This window comes from Perca fluviatilis, chromosome 1, assembly GCF_010015445.1.
Source record: "Perca fluviatilis chromosome 1, GENO_Pfluv_1.0, whole genome shotgun sequence".
In the NCBI taxonomy this organism is placed as follows: domain Eukaryota; kingdom Metazoa; phylum Chordata; class Actinopteri; order Perciformes; family Percidae; genus Perca; species Perca fluviatilis.
Window position 1 is genome coordinate 8,801,103 of NC_053112.1, and position 16,688 is coordinate 8,817,790.

At 41.0% G+C, this 16,688-nt stretch overlaps 1 protein-coding gene across 1 annotated transcript; it reads right to left on the reverse strand.

Annotated features, from left to right (window-relative positions):
- Positions 1 to 150: 150 nt before the first annotated feature.
- LOC120569430 (protein FAM83B-like) lies at positions 151 to 16,083 on the reverse strand. The gene is made up of 6 exons (XM_039817302.1): positions 16,008 to 16,083; positions 15,836 to 15,893; positions 15,111 to 15,606; positions 10,114 to 10,278; positions 5,096 to 5,220; positions 151 to 3,528 (listed from the first exon to the last, which is right to left on the reverse strand). The coding sequence occupies exons 3-6, from the start codon at positions 15,552 to 15,554 to the stop codon at positions 1,371 to 1,373; spliced, it is 2,892 nt and encodes a 963-aa protein (XP_039673236.1). The 5' UTR covers positions 15,555 to 15,606; positions 15,836 to 15,893; positions 16,008 to 16,083; the 3' UTR covers positions 151 to 1,370.
- Positions 16,084 to 16,688: the final 605 nt, after the last annotated feature.

Consider the following 16,688-nt stretch of genomic DNA (forward strand, 5'->3'; position numbering starts at 1 on the left):
CAAAAATACATTAAAGGATGAGGTTGGCGATATTATATATATTTCTTATTGAAAAGACCAAAACCAACTCAAGACTTCCTTCTTTAATGCAGTCTTTGCAAAATGCTTTGTTTGGGTATCGTAAGGCAGCAATGATCCCAGGTATTTCCCTCCCCACTCCTCCCGGTACCTGCTGAAACATTTTTTTTTCTTCTTTTTGGCTGGATGTTCACCAGGACACCAGGCTCCGTGCCAGTGATGGATGGTTTATTTTCCCTTCGGAATTTTTTCATCACAGCTATTTGTTTATCAATTCGCGGGACTACTGTACACGGCAAAAAAAAACTATAACAGCTAAAATACCCCATTGGATGGATACAGAGGCCCCATCGTTACAACAATGAAAAGGACTAATGAAATACTATTTAAGTATAGAAAAATCAATGTTCGAAGATCGGAACAAAAGGCAACAATTCAACAAGGTGTGGCAGGACATATATGAAGCGTTGTAAATTTAATGGCTAAGAAATAAGAACTAGGTATGGTGACTGAGAGCTGGAAACCAAGTGGATGTGTGGATGTGTGTGTGTGTGTGGGGGAGGGGGAGGGGGGCGGGGGGGTGGGTGGATTTGTGTAAAAATGTGTGTGTTTGGGTTTGTGTGTCAAAAATGTGGAGTAGAAGAATACGGATACCAACGGAAATGTATCCTGTTTGGAGTGTGATTACACAGTATATTGATATATGTATTGCTTCTTGATGGAAATAATAAAAATAATTATAAAAAAAAATAAAAAAAACTATAACAGCCATCTGTGGGCAACACCAAAAATAATCACAATAATCAGTATCTCATGTTTTATTAGGCTATAACTAATCAAAACTCAGGTTTAGCCTTATTTTTGGGACGAACAGGACAGGACTCTGGACAACTGCTTGTAATTCCTTACTGTCCCGAATTATTCTGGATGTTCAGTCCCCCTACATTCACTGTTGGTTTTGGTCTTTTCATGGCAAGCTAAAAAGCATTGTAATTGTTACTTTCAAAAAGAACAAACACTTTCAATATAAAGACAGATGTCTTTTCACACAATTCAACTCACTTGATAACACATTTTTCTGTGTCTGCAAGCGCTACTGTCATATTCACCCTGCTATAACTTCATCTGTAAACACCTTTACTTACCGGTATTATCATATCGACTCAGCTTCCTCCCTGATAAGATCATAGCTACATTATCAAACATATCAAAAGAAAAACGTAGCATACTGCAGAGATGACCACATACAGCATCTTTGTCTCTGTGTGGGAACCAAAATCAATCAATAAACAGATCATGGATTAGTGCCTTCATTCTTGAGCACTTGGTGGCCTTCCTCTTTTCCTACAACTCTACTTGTTCTTTCCTATTAGATTTCCTACTCGCTGCATGAATCTTCCCAGTTTGTTGTCAGTGCCACTTTGCGTCTCATACATTGGATAACCAGAGTCATGATTGTTCGGGGAAGACCCTCTGTCTTTCTCGGAGGGCAACATGCTTGCCCTTGTCATTGATTTATCCTGAGGAATACTGTCAGCGCTAAGATAATATTCAAATCGACTGTAGACTTTATCTCTTCTGGTGTGATAGAGAGTCGCTGCCTCGTCGTCCAGAGTGTTCCTTGCGCCTCGGTCCGGCTCTCCTGCTGGATTGGGCTTTTTTTTGCTTGAACGCTGAGGAGACAGTCTTTGGAATGGAGATTTATGCTTCTCTGTCTCCGGTTGACTACCGAGAGAGCTCTGCGACCTGGAGATGCTCGGCGATTGACCTTTCTTTGTTGTTTGCTCTGGCGCAGGTGCCTGTGAATGGTCTGCTCTGAGTGGTTGTTTTGATCCTGAGTGATTCTGCGACGATCTCAGTGAGGCCTTTCTTTGGAGTGACTTCTCGTCTTTTTTGGATGCTTTGTTTTCGTCTGGGGAAAGCATCGAATATACTTTCATTCTCAAGGAATTCTTCCTCTGAAGGGGTGGTTCCTTTCGCTGCGTGTGCTTTTTTTCCATGTGACTACTCTTAGCTTCGACGGCATGCTGAGGTCCTGTAGAAGTGTTTAAGATTTTTGGGGCAGTTTGTATCTCATTGGATATTGATTTCATTCCTTCTCTTGGAGCAGATGAGCCTGAGCTGTTGGCTGCCTTACCTACAGAACCATGTCTTCCTTTGGCTTGATCCTGGCGCTGTGATTCAGCAGGTACGCTAGATTTCACAGTGTTCTCCTTTGGAACAGCTTTCTTGTCTTTGCGAATCTCCTCATTTTCATCTTTAAATGCAGCTGAGTCCGAACTGTTGACACGTGAACCCTCTTTCTCTTCAGGGATCTCAGTCAAAGACTCCATCGCTCTTGGGTGTTGGAGACCGCTGGGATGCAAATGAGAGAGCTTGAGCGATGGATCGTTTAGTTTCATATCTAAATCGGCAGCTGAGGTTGTCCTGGAAAGAGGCTCGTGCCAGTCGTACGTCTGCGTTTTCTTTCGATCTTGAACCATTGTGACGTCATAGTGAGAGGCAGAGTGGTGGCCATCAGGGAAAGTTTGCTCTCTTTTGTTGCCTCCTTTATTTGGCTCACTGTCTCTGGGATTGGCTGGTTCCAGGCTGCAACCTTTTTCTGTATTTGGCTCTAATTCTGCCACACTCTGCCGCATGTCCAGACCTCTTAATAAGGACACAAATTTAGGTCTTTCCACAGTCGGATACATAGACCTCAATGACTCTTGGCTCTGCCTGAGATTGCTGTACTCCTGCAGACTGAGCCTCTTCTGCCTCAATTCCTCCATCCTGGACTTTATGTCCCTCGACCTGCTGTGAATCAGCTGTGACTGTTGCTCGTTTAAGCCTGTGTGGCTACTATACGGAGATGGCATTGGGGATAATGCATCGTATGATGCATCTAGAGGCACGTTGCTGTCATTAAAGTATGTGTCTATCTTCCACCTGTTGAGGGATGTTTCAGAGTTGAACGGTATCAGATTCTGGTCCGCTCCATAGCGAGTCTGGTGCCTAATGTGTTGCTGAGACATCCTGTTTGTTAGCAGCGAGTCGCCGCCCCCCCTCACGTTAGGTGCTGTCTTCTCGGGAGCAACAGGGACTCCGATGTTCTTGGTCCCCATCCTTAACCGAGTCATGGAGTTTATATTCTGCAGTTCTCCGCCATAGCTGTGTCCCCGCACCAGATTTCCCATGTCGAAACAGTGAGATTGATGCAGTCTCTCCTGCACGCTCAGGCCCCTGGTCATCATGGCGGCATTATTAAGCCTGTCATCCTGAGCACTCCTCATGCCGTGCATTACTTTGGGTCTTGTGTGAATTTGGTGGAGGGAAAGCTGGCTGGAATTTGGGCTCTGCAGGCCCACAGTGTCTCTTAGGTGCAGGACAGATGACTTCTCCCTGGACAGAACTACAGGAAGTGAGGAGCGAGCGTACAGTCTTCGAAACTCCTCGTCATAAGAGCCAACCAGCTGACCTGTGATCACCAGGACCATGCTGAGGTTGATCTTCTCAAACGACCATGTGTAGCTGAAAAAGAAAATGACGACACGTTACAAATGTTATGATGATTCTGCCCGCACTGTGGTCAGATCTCAATATGCCAATTATTAGCAGGCTTGTCAAGAAACATAGCGATGCAATGGATGCTGTCATTTATTTGGAAATCCCTTTTTGCTATCTAAGATCGAGATTTGCTACTGACTAGCTACTATTACTACTTGTAGCTTTTGCCAGGATTGCTTGAGCTAGCAGGAAGATGCAGAGTTAGCTGACCTTTAAACTTGCCAGGCAGATATGTTTTCCTAAAAATGTGGTCACACTACGGCTGAAACCAACGATTATTTTCTTTGTCGATTAATCTGTCGATTATTTTCTCAATTAATAAATTTGTTTTTTGGTCTATAAAATGTCCGAAAATGGTGAAAGATGTCGATCAGTGTTTCAAGACGACGTCCTCAAATGTCTTGTTTTGTCCACAACTCAACAATATTCAGTTTACTGTCACAGAGGAGTAAACAAACTAGAAAATATTCACATTTAAGAAGCAGAAAAAAGGATGTGACTCAGAGCTTGCCGTAAAGCAGTATCTCTGGCCGTATGATGTCATTGACATTTTAAAAGGCTTTTTAGAACAAAAAGCGACTTTAAAAAAATCTAACACCCAGCAGTGTGTATTTTCTTTGCCTCCCCTTTCGAATGCAACATTCAAATTACTAGACACAAAATGATTCCCTGAGAAAAGTGGATTTTGAGGGGTATAGCTCCATAGACCTCCATTCATTCTGCACTGGCCCGTGACCGCCCCCTATATGGAATCAGAGTGGAACTGCAACCAGTTCAGAAGCTGTTTCCCGAGAGTGGAAGTTCTCCACTTATTAGACATTCTCTGTCCCTACTGTCTGCTGTCTTCATACTGAACTCTGCCCACCGACACCCCACACACATACCCACCAACCCCCCCTGGACTGAACCAACTACACTTACCTGAAATGCACTGTAAATCATTCCTCTTGCACTACTGTGCATATTGTATAATCGCTGTACATATTGTATAAGCCCTCCAACACTCACAATTTGCACCACAGTACATACTGTATAGTTATTCAATCTGTATTACCATATTCATAGCCTGTTCATAGCCTGTACATAGCTGTAGTAATAATATAGACACATATCTATATACTTAAATATCATTCATACCTTGCACTCTGTATATACTGTAGCATATGTTTTTTATTCATACTGTAGCACATGTTATTTAATTTGTTATTTAATCACTGCTTAAGCACTTCTGGTTAGACACTAACTACATTTCGATGCTCTGTATTTGTGACATGTGCAATGACAATAAAGTTGAATCTAATCTAATGAATCTGATCTATTTTGATTTAATTGTAGGGGAATACATGTGAAAAGGAATACACCCTTCAGCACGACCAGACAGGCTTTAACACACTAGGGGAAAACAAATCCAGGAAGACCTGGAAGGAAGCCCAACACCGAACCAGCTGGAGAAAGTTCATCTATGCTCCCCAAAGAGCATAATGGGTTAAATGATGACGTGTAAAAAAGGGTAAAGGCAGGACTGACTCACCTGTATGTTCCATACATCACTGTTCTGCAGTCCACCATAAGGAATCTTTGCTCCAAATCTCCATGGAACTTCACCCCGGACTGACACTGATACTGCTGACCCTGAACCGTCCGAACACGAAGGTTCTTGATCAAACAAAAAGCACAATTTCACCTAAATTATTTGGAATGTTTTTTGGAAACTTTGGAATCTCTGCTGGAATTTAAAATACAATTATTTCAGGGTTTGGCTAAACACTGTGCCTTTGTAATTACTGACTAACTGGTTAGGTTTAAGAATTTAAAATGTATCCTAAAAATACAGCCCATCAATCTAAGACAATAAATACATATACCGGTTTAGAAATCTCCAGCTAATTCTGGCTGCGTATCAGATGATTCCTCTTTTGACCTTTGGGATTTTATTTTATTTATACTTCAGCTTATGAACAATAAGTAATTCTTTCTTCTAAAAAATCCTAGTTAAACTTTCTGAACTTGTGTTCTTTTACTGTTGCACTGGAAAATAACATAGAACACAGTACAAGTCTGATTTTAAATACCTTGGTATCATTTTAGACTCTAATTTAACTTTTAAAGAGCATGTTAAAAAGGTGGCTAATACCATCAGATATAATCTGTCTAACTTTAGACACATAAGGTCATATCTAACCACAGTCAGCCTTTTATGCATGCCATGATCTTGATGAACTCTTAAACCAATAGAAACCCTTTATAAGCAAACTTTAAAAACACTAGATCAAACACCTATCACGACTGTCATATCACTACTAAATACAACTTCTTTAATTTTGGCAATTTTTTACATTATCTAGATGCCTGCCTCATTTTCAAAATATTGCATGGGTTTGCACCTCCACCACTGGGTGAATGTATACAACAGAAGAACAGCAGTGGCAGGGCAACTAGGGGAGCCACCAGGGCAGACTCTGTGTTGTACACTATAGACGTAGTAAGTTCTCAGTACAGGCCTCAAATTATTGGAACTGCCTTCCTATTGAACTCAGAGAATGCACCAGCTATCTATTATTTAAAACCACACTCAAGAGATGGATTAAAAACAATCAAAACTGCAATCATCAATAGCTGGTTTACCTCATCCTAGGTACTGCTCTTTTTTGTATTGTACTTATTTTTTAATGTCCCTCTCTCTTTTCTCTTCTTTCATCTTTCTTAATTTGCTTTCTATCTTTCTTGCATTCTTTTTTATTAATGTAATATGATGATGTGTTAACCTCCCAAGGGACTACAGATGAAAATTAGCTTTTTTGCTGGCACATTTACATTTTGAGTGTAAACTAAAAATGTCATTTGATGTGCATTGTCCCTTTTAAATAAACAAAATAATAGACAGTTGCTTTTACATCCCCTGTTGTGAAGATTTTTTTTAAAGTTCATAAAAGATAAAGTCGTCTCTTGTCCCTTATAGATGGCAAATTGGACCCCCTTACAATTTGCTTACCAATCTGGTAACGGTATTGAGGATGCAAAACCTTATATTCTGGACAAGGTGCATAAGCACCTAGAGAAACCAAAGTTTCTCGCAAGGAGTTTATTTGCAGATTTTTCTTCTGCTTTTAATAAAATGCAGCCTCTTAAACTGACCGTCTTGCTTCTTATTTTAAATTACCAGATCAGCTCTAATTGCTGCTTTTTAGATTTTGTTACCGACAGAGTAGTCTATATCCTTGACGTTGCACGTCCGGGGTTGCTCCGTTGCCGACAGAAAATCTGCCGGATTTCACTCATTTAGGCTGGATATCCGTTGCCTTGGGCTTCCTTTGTGTTGCCGTTCTAAACTCCGGTGGATTTCTGAGGACTACGGTTAACCTTTTCTCAGATCTCTGCAGGGTAAATCCAGACAGCTAGCTAGACTATCTGTCCAATCAGAGTTTTCTGTTGCACGACTTAAACAACTTTTGAACGAACACAGGTTCAACCAAAACAAGTTCCTTAGAGCCTTTTTTGCAGCAGCACCGCGGCTTTTCCCGGTGCTTAGCACCGCCCCAAGACTATTTTGTTTGGTTTAAACAAATGCCAATAAACCAGAGCACGTTTTCCTCCCATACCGGAATGCTATGTGGAATAGCCAGACCCTCCTCCGGCGCGCTTTGGAGGAGGGTCACCTTTGCTTTTTATAATGTTATATTGTAAAGGTCTCTGATGACACTGCTCTCCTGTCTCTTCTTGAAGGCTTAGACTCTGACCATGGCAATGCCTTAACTGCTTTTATTGAATGGTGCGATGAGAACTTCCTGGATCTTAATGTGTTAAAAACCGAGGAGTTAATCATTGATTTTAGGCGGATTAAGGACACACCAAAAGTAAGCATGTTATTTATAAAAATGTCAAAATTGTTGTGCCAAAATTGTGTTCAACTCTCAGCTGAAGTTCGACGTAAACACAGATCTGATCGTCAAGCGAGGTCAACAAAGAATTTATTTAATGCCTAAGCTTTTTATTTTAATGTCGGTGATACTATTTTATTTAACTTTTATCAATCTTTTGTTGAATGCCTTCTAACGTTCTCTTTTATCTGCTGGTTTAGTGGGTTGTCAGTGAAGGACAAGAACAGCCTAAACGGCAAAGTGAAGCCTCAGGATTGTTGGAGTTCAACAGAGGGACATGAGCTCCCTTAGGGAGAAACAGGTGGCTGAGAAAGCAAAGAAACTGCTCAGCCAACCAGACCGCATCCTCTCTACATAGTTCTCACTAATGCCTTCGGGCGGGCGGTATAATGTGCCACCGAAGAGAACTAACCGCTATTTCAAGTCTGTTGTTGTTGTTGTCCTGTCCCCATAACTTTTTAATATGTTTCCTCAGGCATCTTTTTTGTTTAGTGCGTGTTTGTTGGAACTGACTATATGGACTGGGAGGCTCCATTGGGATTAATAGTATCTGAACACACACACACACACACACACACACACACACACACACACACACACACCCTTTGTGATACCCGACAAGATGAAACCTGTGAGTCAGTTTTTCTGGTATTTTGGGTTGCTGGTATTTTATTGTGTCTAGTGGCAATTTCATCACAAAGCCGTCAATGTTTACTCTGGCGACTTGTTTTAGGACTGTTTAAACATTGTCCGGATTCTGCCCAACAGGAAAATCCAGCCACCCCAACAGATCTGTCCTACGGCTAGTGCTGTTGTCTCGTATGATAATGACAGGTAGAAACGCCTGCAGCGGGGAAACGCTGGCAAATGACAGCGTTTTCACGAGGGTGTGGAGCAAATGTCAGACTTAATCTACTAAATGCTCCTGCCAATAGAAGAAAGGTCATGCCACAGGCAAAGCTTCCTCTGGCAGGAAACATCGGTGGAATACAAATCTACAAGCGTACGGCTGAAGGAGTGAGAAGATCATGGGTCGTTTTCTTCCCCCGAAAAATGTCAGAAAATGTCCAAATCAGATCATATTTTTTAAGTTGTTGTGTTCATTGTCTACTTTTGTGTGTGGTTGGGTGCCTGGATAGCTCACCTGGTAGAGCGTGCGCCCCATGTATAGAGGCCCAGTCCTCACCGCAGCGGCTGCAGGTTCAATTCCAACCTGCAGCCTTTTGCTGCATGTCATTCCCCTTTCATGTCTAAGCTCTCCTATCAAATAAAGGCCTAAAATGCCCAAAAGTGGTACACATTTTCTAAATCTGTTTTTTGTAGGCTGATAACATGGGAATCAACAAGCCATTAAGATTTAGCTCCCCTTCGCACGGGCGAAGTGGGCAAAAACAAAATCCTCCAAGTGGTTTTCTACTGTATTATCTATCATTTCACCGTGTGGGGAATTGGCAAATTGGCGCCCCTGCTTGCTGAGAAGGTACCGTGCACACTGCACAGAGAAGCTGTGAGAAGGGGAAAGGGGAGCGGGGGACAGTTCACCTATGGGTTGAATGGGTTGCTGGGCATAGGCGCCGATACCGTTGGCGCTCCGCTAATAGACCTTTTTCACAGCAGACATGTTGACGTGTCATAGTAGGAAAAACACAGGTGTATTCAAAACCATTAATGATGGCTGCATTCCACTTAGGAGAGGTCCTGGTATTGTGCATGCTGACTCACTGAAATATCTTACTGGGACACTTGATGGAATTAAGCCATCGTTAAGGTTATCAATGTCAGCTGTGCTTTTCCTACTATGACAAATCAAAATGTCTGCTGGCAAAAAGGTCCATACTGAGCACCCACGAAGCTGATCGCGGTTATGTGTCAGTTAAACTTTTCATCTCCAATCCTATCCTGAGTTGAAAGATAGCCTACTTTACGGCTTTATTATCGAGTTGATAGGTGTGTGTGTTCGTGTCGACCGTCCGAAATGTATATTATTATAACAACATAAGTGAAGGAGAAAATTATATTTCTCAATTGTACAAATCCTTCATTAGAACATTTGAAAAACACACTTAAGAGAATCCAGTTATTTAACTATTGCAATTAACAACAGGAAACACGTTTTAAGTTGCACAATCTCCACCTCCAACATTTTCAAAAGACAATGAACACAATTCTGCACAAAATATCACAGTATAAGTTATCAGAACTTAAAATAAATATACACTATAATATAGGAATTCTGCAAAATTCTGCAATTTTGTGTTTTTTTTTTTTTTTTCGAAGGGGGGTCTCACCCTGGGTGTAATTCCATGTAGAACCGCCACTGCCTGTAGTGTTTAAAGTACTTTGAGTGGTCGCAAAAACTAGAAAAGCACTTTATAAATGCATTCAATTTACCCATCTGAGTATGTCAGAAACTAAAATATTGTTTCATTAAAGTACAATAAGGCTTGAAAGGAGGTGTATGAGGAGAGGAGGGCTCCACTTGTTTTCCAAATTTGTTTTGCTAAAGTATCTGCCAACATGGTGACTAATCCAACGTTAAGCCCCTGTGTGCTCTGTTTATGCTTGCTTGCAGTCTCAACATGTTCTCAAACCCAAAAAGTAAATAATAGTCCCAATATTTAAAACGGTGATACCACCTTTTCACGTCTGATGTTAAATGGATATTTCTCACCTTGAAGTCTTGAATGTTGACGCCCACCCTGTGTGACATGGTGAGGAAACTCTTGAACTGGGCTTCATCCAGGAGGATGTAGACTACCACTCCCCTCAACGTGGCAGTGATGATCTCTTTGAAAATATCGACGTCAGTGAACACGTCCATCGCTATGGCAATAACCTGGAGGCAAAATAAACAGTGGAAACACTTTGAATACGGAAAACAACTTCACATTTATTCGGTCTTAAAAAAAAATGTCTGAGGAGTCAAAGTTAGGACTTTTCCACATGTTGATCTCCCAAACAGAAAGAAGCTGTTTGTACAAATGAGGATTTAAGGAATAAAACATATACTGGTAGTTTAACCCTCTAATATGGATCTTAAGACTTAATATGTTCTCAAGCCCCCCTAAATTTCATCTCAGCCCCCCTAAAAATCATAATAATAAAAACTATTTAAAAAAAGAAAAGATTTTAATATATTTTTTTGTGCTTTTTTTTGGTGCTTCAAGTGAGAGTTTGCGAACTTGTCTGTTAGTGACAGAGGACAAACAATTACAGGTTCAAAGGGCTTGAAACAGGTTTAATATCCTGTGTCACTGTCTCCGGTGCTATGCACCTGTAACCCAGTCAAGGAAAGGGTTAACAGAAACCTAGTGTTGGCCAATCAGAGGAGGTTGTGCCAGAGTTTAACGTTGGTAGTCCCCAGAGAAGAAGTTGGTCATTTCATGGCGCAGATTAGAACCCAAATTGAAACGTAAGCAACTAAAATTGCTGAATGTTAGAACATTGTGTCAAACTGGTCGTTATTACTGTGACTCATACAGTGTCCGGTTTAGTTCCATCATAGTGTTAATAGTGTCAAAGGCACTGTATCCGTGTCACATTCTCATTAGGGGCTGAGTCCCCCTAAAGGTCTGATCCTAGAATCGCCCCAGGTAAATGATAAGGAGGAATGGTTCTCTGAGGGGAAAAAAAGCACGGTTGCAATTAAGTCTAAAACTGATTTATAGTATGTGTCTTGATAATGATTAAGACTGGATTTTACACATTGTCCACAGTACATGTATTGTGGACAATGAGCAGCTACACTGAATGCATAATTTTCAGATGGTGAATATCTGTGGAATGGAAGTCCATTTCCTGCACACTCACAAAGACACACACATGTTCTGAATTATTAGTTTCATCTCTGGCGAGCCGGTTGTTGTCACAACGTGTGGAGCTAAACATCGAGAACATTCAAGCTGAGACACGCTGGCTGCTTAATGTCATGTGTCTGGAAGTAAAACATGGCCTTCATGTTAACATTTTCCCATGAAAAACTCCTTTTACACGAGTGAATTAACTTTTTGTCTCAGAGCAGAGTGTGCATGTGTGTGTGTGTTTGCATGTGTGGAGTAATATGCACTCTGTTGTTTGAATGTTAAGATATATGCACCTCACGCTGTTGGAAGATGTTTTATGATTTGTTCTTGTAACTGGAGTAACGACTAATAATTTGCCTCGGGTGCTTTTCCTGCAACTCAGTATTCTGCCAGCTGAAAGTCCCTGTTGTCAGTTTAGGAGCTGCTGAAAGGCACGTTTCCTTCACAAAATGACTGGTTGTTGCTGCCCTCAGTTCTTTGTAATGCAACTGTTACAATTTATATTCAGACTTGACTACTGTAACGCTGTCTTTACAGATCTCCCTAAGAAATCAATCAGACAGCTGCAGCTGATTCAGAACGCTGCTGCTCGAGTCCTCACTAAGACCAACCAAGTGTTATCCCATCACTCCAGTTCTGAGGTATTTACACTGGCTTCCTGTCCCTCAAAGAATTGAGTTCAAAATACTATTGTTACGGTTTATAATGCACTGAATGGTTTATTTCTGATCTGCCGCTACATTATGAACCACCCAGACCTCTCAGGTTATCTGGGGGCAGGTCTGCGTTCTGTCCCCAGAGTCAGAACTAAAACATGGAGGAAGCAGCGTTCAGTTTTCATTCACCACATATGTGGAACCAACTCCCAGAAAACTGCAGGTCGTCTCTGCAACTCTCAGTTCTTTTACATCAAGGCTGGAGACTTCATTTTGATGCTGCCTTTTAAGTAAATGTTCATTTCCTACACTGCACTAACTTTTATTTTTGTATGTCATACCTGTCTTATTCTATGTTTAGCTGTTTTTATCTTCTCTTTGACAGATGTTTTTAATTGTTATTAACTGATCTTTAATGTTTTATGTAAAGCACTTTGAATTGTCTTGTTGAAATGTGCTATAGAAATAAAGCTGCATATAATAATGGCAGTATATATATATATATATTATTTGTTATTTTTTAGTTTTTGTTATATTTGACCTGTTGCCTCTTTTAGGTTTACATTTAACAGTTAAAAACCAGCAAGCAAAATCTTCAACTTCCAGTTTAGCAAGTGATTAGTGTTTTATCAGAATGAGTAAGAGCGTCTGCAGGACAGAGCAGGTCTGACCTTCAGGAGGGCGGGAGGCTGCGTTGTAACACGTGTAATCCAACACACGTCTGCTCCCGAGTTCCACAGATTGAGTCAGATGAAGAGTACCTATTCAGCTTTTGTGATACGTTTCTGCATGTTTTATTTGAATGGAGCGATCATCTTTGTGAACGTAATTATCTCAGAACAATTATTATTATTATTATCATATAACTTTTTAAAAGTGACAGACTCTTAAAAAGAAACAGCTGCCATTTGTGCCGTCATCATGAAGGCCCCTAACCTCCCCTAAAAGTGGACTATTCTGCAGGAATGGTTTGAGATGTTTCTGTGATACTTTTTTTTCTGATGTGAACACTCTAAACCAGGCGTTCCCAACACATAATGAGATATTTAACTTCTATGCATATCTTTGCATTCAGAGCACATAAGAAAGAAACTGAGGAGGACCATGACAAATGCATGTATAAAAGTGGATAAAATGTAAAAAAGGCCCCCAAAACGAGATGTTTTCACCTAACCTGTCATTTGTGGAAGTCAATGAGACTGTTGGTTATGTGCTTTACTCTTGATCAGAGTTTCAAAGTCTGGGGTGAAAGTAGACGGAAGGAGATGAAAGAGACCTGCCGCATGTCCTTTTTTATGTATTGACCAGCTGTTCGAGACCCAAAAGTGGGTCCCACTAGTTGAGAATCAAATTGAATTCACAGCAAGCAATCCAACAAGCAAGTAAAATTATTCACGGGCACCTTTCAAGACTTTAGGCCGCGACTTCTCAATACTCGGAGGACAGAATCACTTCCAAACTAACGGAGTCATTAGTACTCATTAAATCAGAACCAATTACAAAGTAGTCGTGAAACTGCAGTAAACTGCAGGAGACTTCTTTTATGTTATTAAAATTAAGAGAATGAAAGTTTCTTGTTCATGACAGACGGAAAAAAATCCTTTCCCAGCCAGGAGACTGGGGTTATTGTCCCGTGTGTCAGTGGGGTAGTCCAGTTTTTTTGTAGAGTGTACATAAACTGTAATTTCCCCCTCTCAGCTTCCTACTCGCCCATCCCAGAGCAACAACCCCATAAGTTTTTTGTGAACCTCATCTGGCTAATTTTCTGTAGTTTCTGTAACGGTAACGTTTGCTAGCGGCAGTAGCTTCAGGGGCAGGCTTACGTAAACACTGAAAAAGTGAAGTTTAAATTTGCTTTCATTTTATATGCCTTTAGTGTTTCACAATAGTTACTTTCAAATTTGCAGAGAATGACCGCCAAGCAACTGTGTTGTTGTTCCTTGGCGACTTGCAACACAGATGGGGTGAATTTATGAATTAAAGTGTAACTGTTCGGTCACAAAACAATCATCGTTACATATCCTCCTGCTTTTTGTAAGTGGGTATACGGAAATCCTTGAGCTTTCCTAGTGGGTATATATGGCGTATACCTGCGTATCACGTAGACTACGCCACTGCCGTGTGTCAATTAAACGCACATCTTTTAACCCCACCCACCATCTTTTTCTATCCTTGGCAAAATGGTTTTACCCTGCACGTTAAAAAGTTGCGCCAAAGGGATATCCAGAGCGTCAAAAAGAGACACCAAGGGGTCCTGACCAAGCGTCTGTATTTGAGTTTGGAGTGACAGTATGTTGTACTATACTACAAATCTACCCAGTGCAAAGTATCTAAAATTGGCTCCACATTGACAGTGATAAAAACATCATAATACTTCTATAATAATATTGGACTTTGAACCTTTGATACTTTAAGTATATTTAATCATTTCTGATAACATTTATGTCCTTAGTTCTAGACTATTACCTGAAAGGTGGTATTTTGGTGATGGTATTTCTGCTTTTACTTAAAGGGGAACTACGGCCATTTCCAAAATTCATATACGTTATTCCCATGGTCCAATATATTATTGGTAAACATTAACAAATCTCTCCCAAATCAAAAAACTAGAATGCTAAAACTCAAATATGTGATTATCATCAAGTAAAGTGGGGAACTTCTCCAGGACAATGGATTTGGAAATATGTTATAGATGAAAACCAGGGGAATGTTTTGAGTATATGGGTACATTTTCATATTGGTTGAACTTTTCTCGGCCTTGCAAGTAACATGTTGGAATTCTTGACCCCTCTCCATCAAAATAATGGATAGATTGCTTTATTTTAATTTTCTATCTCGATCTTTTAAATGTGTTTGTTTTAATGTAATTATATTTGCCTTTTTAACTGTATTATTGCTTGTCTTAACTGTAAGGTGTCATTGAGTGCTATGAAAGGCACCCATAAATTAAATGTATTATTATTAGATGTTCCCCTTTAATAAGTAAAGGATCTGTGTACTAAAAGTCCTACAGAGGGTTGTGTATGCAGAGAAAAATGTAGTGTGATGTGCAATTTTCTCTGCGAATAGCAACGCCTTTCATTGTGTAGTTGTGCTGGAGATTAACTGCTATTGTCCTCAGTGTTTCCAGTGTTTAAATATGTGTGCACCAAACACAGGAAGATTAATATCTGCACATGTATCCCCCTGATGATTATGATGACTCTCACCTTCCTCGCCTCCTGTATCTGCTTGCGAACCACTTCTTTAATGGTCGGAGTGTTTTGTCTGGGTGGGTGGAACAGCAGGCTGATGTTGGTGTCCATGTCCTCCAGAGACACCTCCGGCCAGCCCAGGTCCAGGTTGGGCACCTCCTCGTCCGACTCGGTTGGGAAGTAGGTGGAGGGTCTGGCCTCGTCTGTGGCCCGTTTCCCCTCAGAGGTGTCTTCCTCCTCCACCGCTGGTAACTCTGCATTTTCCAAAATGAACAGGATCTCCTTCTCTGATAGGAAGTGGTTTATCTGCTCGGCTCGGAGGAACTCCTCGTAGGCCTCTTGGCCTCCACAGAGGAGGGCATAAATGGCCAGGCGGTAGGATTCTTTGTAATGTGGCTGGACGTAGACCACATTGTCTTCTTCTTTCAGTGAAGACAGGCAGGACAGATTGGACTCCATTAGGTGCCAGATCCCCTCTAGAGTCTCTATGCGCAACAGGCCTCTCCTTTACCTTCAGTGGGACAAATCGTGCGACTGTTAAACATGCTGTTCAGTCTAAAAACTAAACTATGATGAAGCAACAGATACTCATTGAGTGAGAACAAGCAGTTCACTTTAAGTTAAAACCTGTCCGTCAGGTGTGAATCACCACAACTAGTCTAGGTAAACAGTACAAGACTTCTTCAGTTAGCAATCCTTTAACATTATGATGAAAAACAAAAGTTCTTAAACAGACTTACTTCATGACTGGTAAATGAAATGAAATCATGTGCAGCACCCTGCACCTTAAAGAAACAGCTTAAAAAAGAAACAAAGTTAAACTCTTCAGTCAGCCTTTGTGTCTGTACTCCCTGCAGCAGAACTAAGGTGTGGATCTGAACTGTCTTTATGCAAACGAATAGCTTGTTGTACCTGCCCTGTTGGTTCCACTGACAGCTCACATATTGTGCCAAGCGCCGCCCCTCTCAGCTCACCTGGGTTTCAGCAGCAGGAGCAGGGTTTGTTTACCTATGCAGCTGAATTTGAGCCTGGACACAACACAATAAGTGCACATTTTTATTCAGTGCTGCAGCACGTTACCTCCTGAAATGCATTGCAAGTTTGTAATCTCCTGCCACAAAGCTCGATTGTGTCCAGTCAGTTGTACTCAATGTTTTTTTGTTTGATGCTTTTAGGTTGTAGAAAGTCCTCTTTACAAATGTGTAATGTTATTTAGTTTTCTACATGGAGAAAAACACTGTACAATGGTTCAACCAGACTGACAACTGAAAGAGCAGAAAGAGACAAAGACCGTCTGAGCAACAGCTGAATAAGAAGAAATCAGCAGTCATTGGTAAAAGAAACTAGAAGCTTAGCATCAAAATGTGTGCAGATTCCTGTTTCAGTGTCAAGTGCACAACAATGCAGCCTATAACAAGCTGGAGTAAACAGGCAACGTGTTGCTTTAGCAAAGCTTTTCTTTGAACTTCACAACAGCAACAGGTCATTCTAGGGTTAGCAATATCAGCTGACCATACTAAGGACTGACAGATCACAGTTTAAACCTCTTCAATCTAATCACGGAGCAGGCCCAAAGAAACGCACAACAAATCA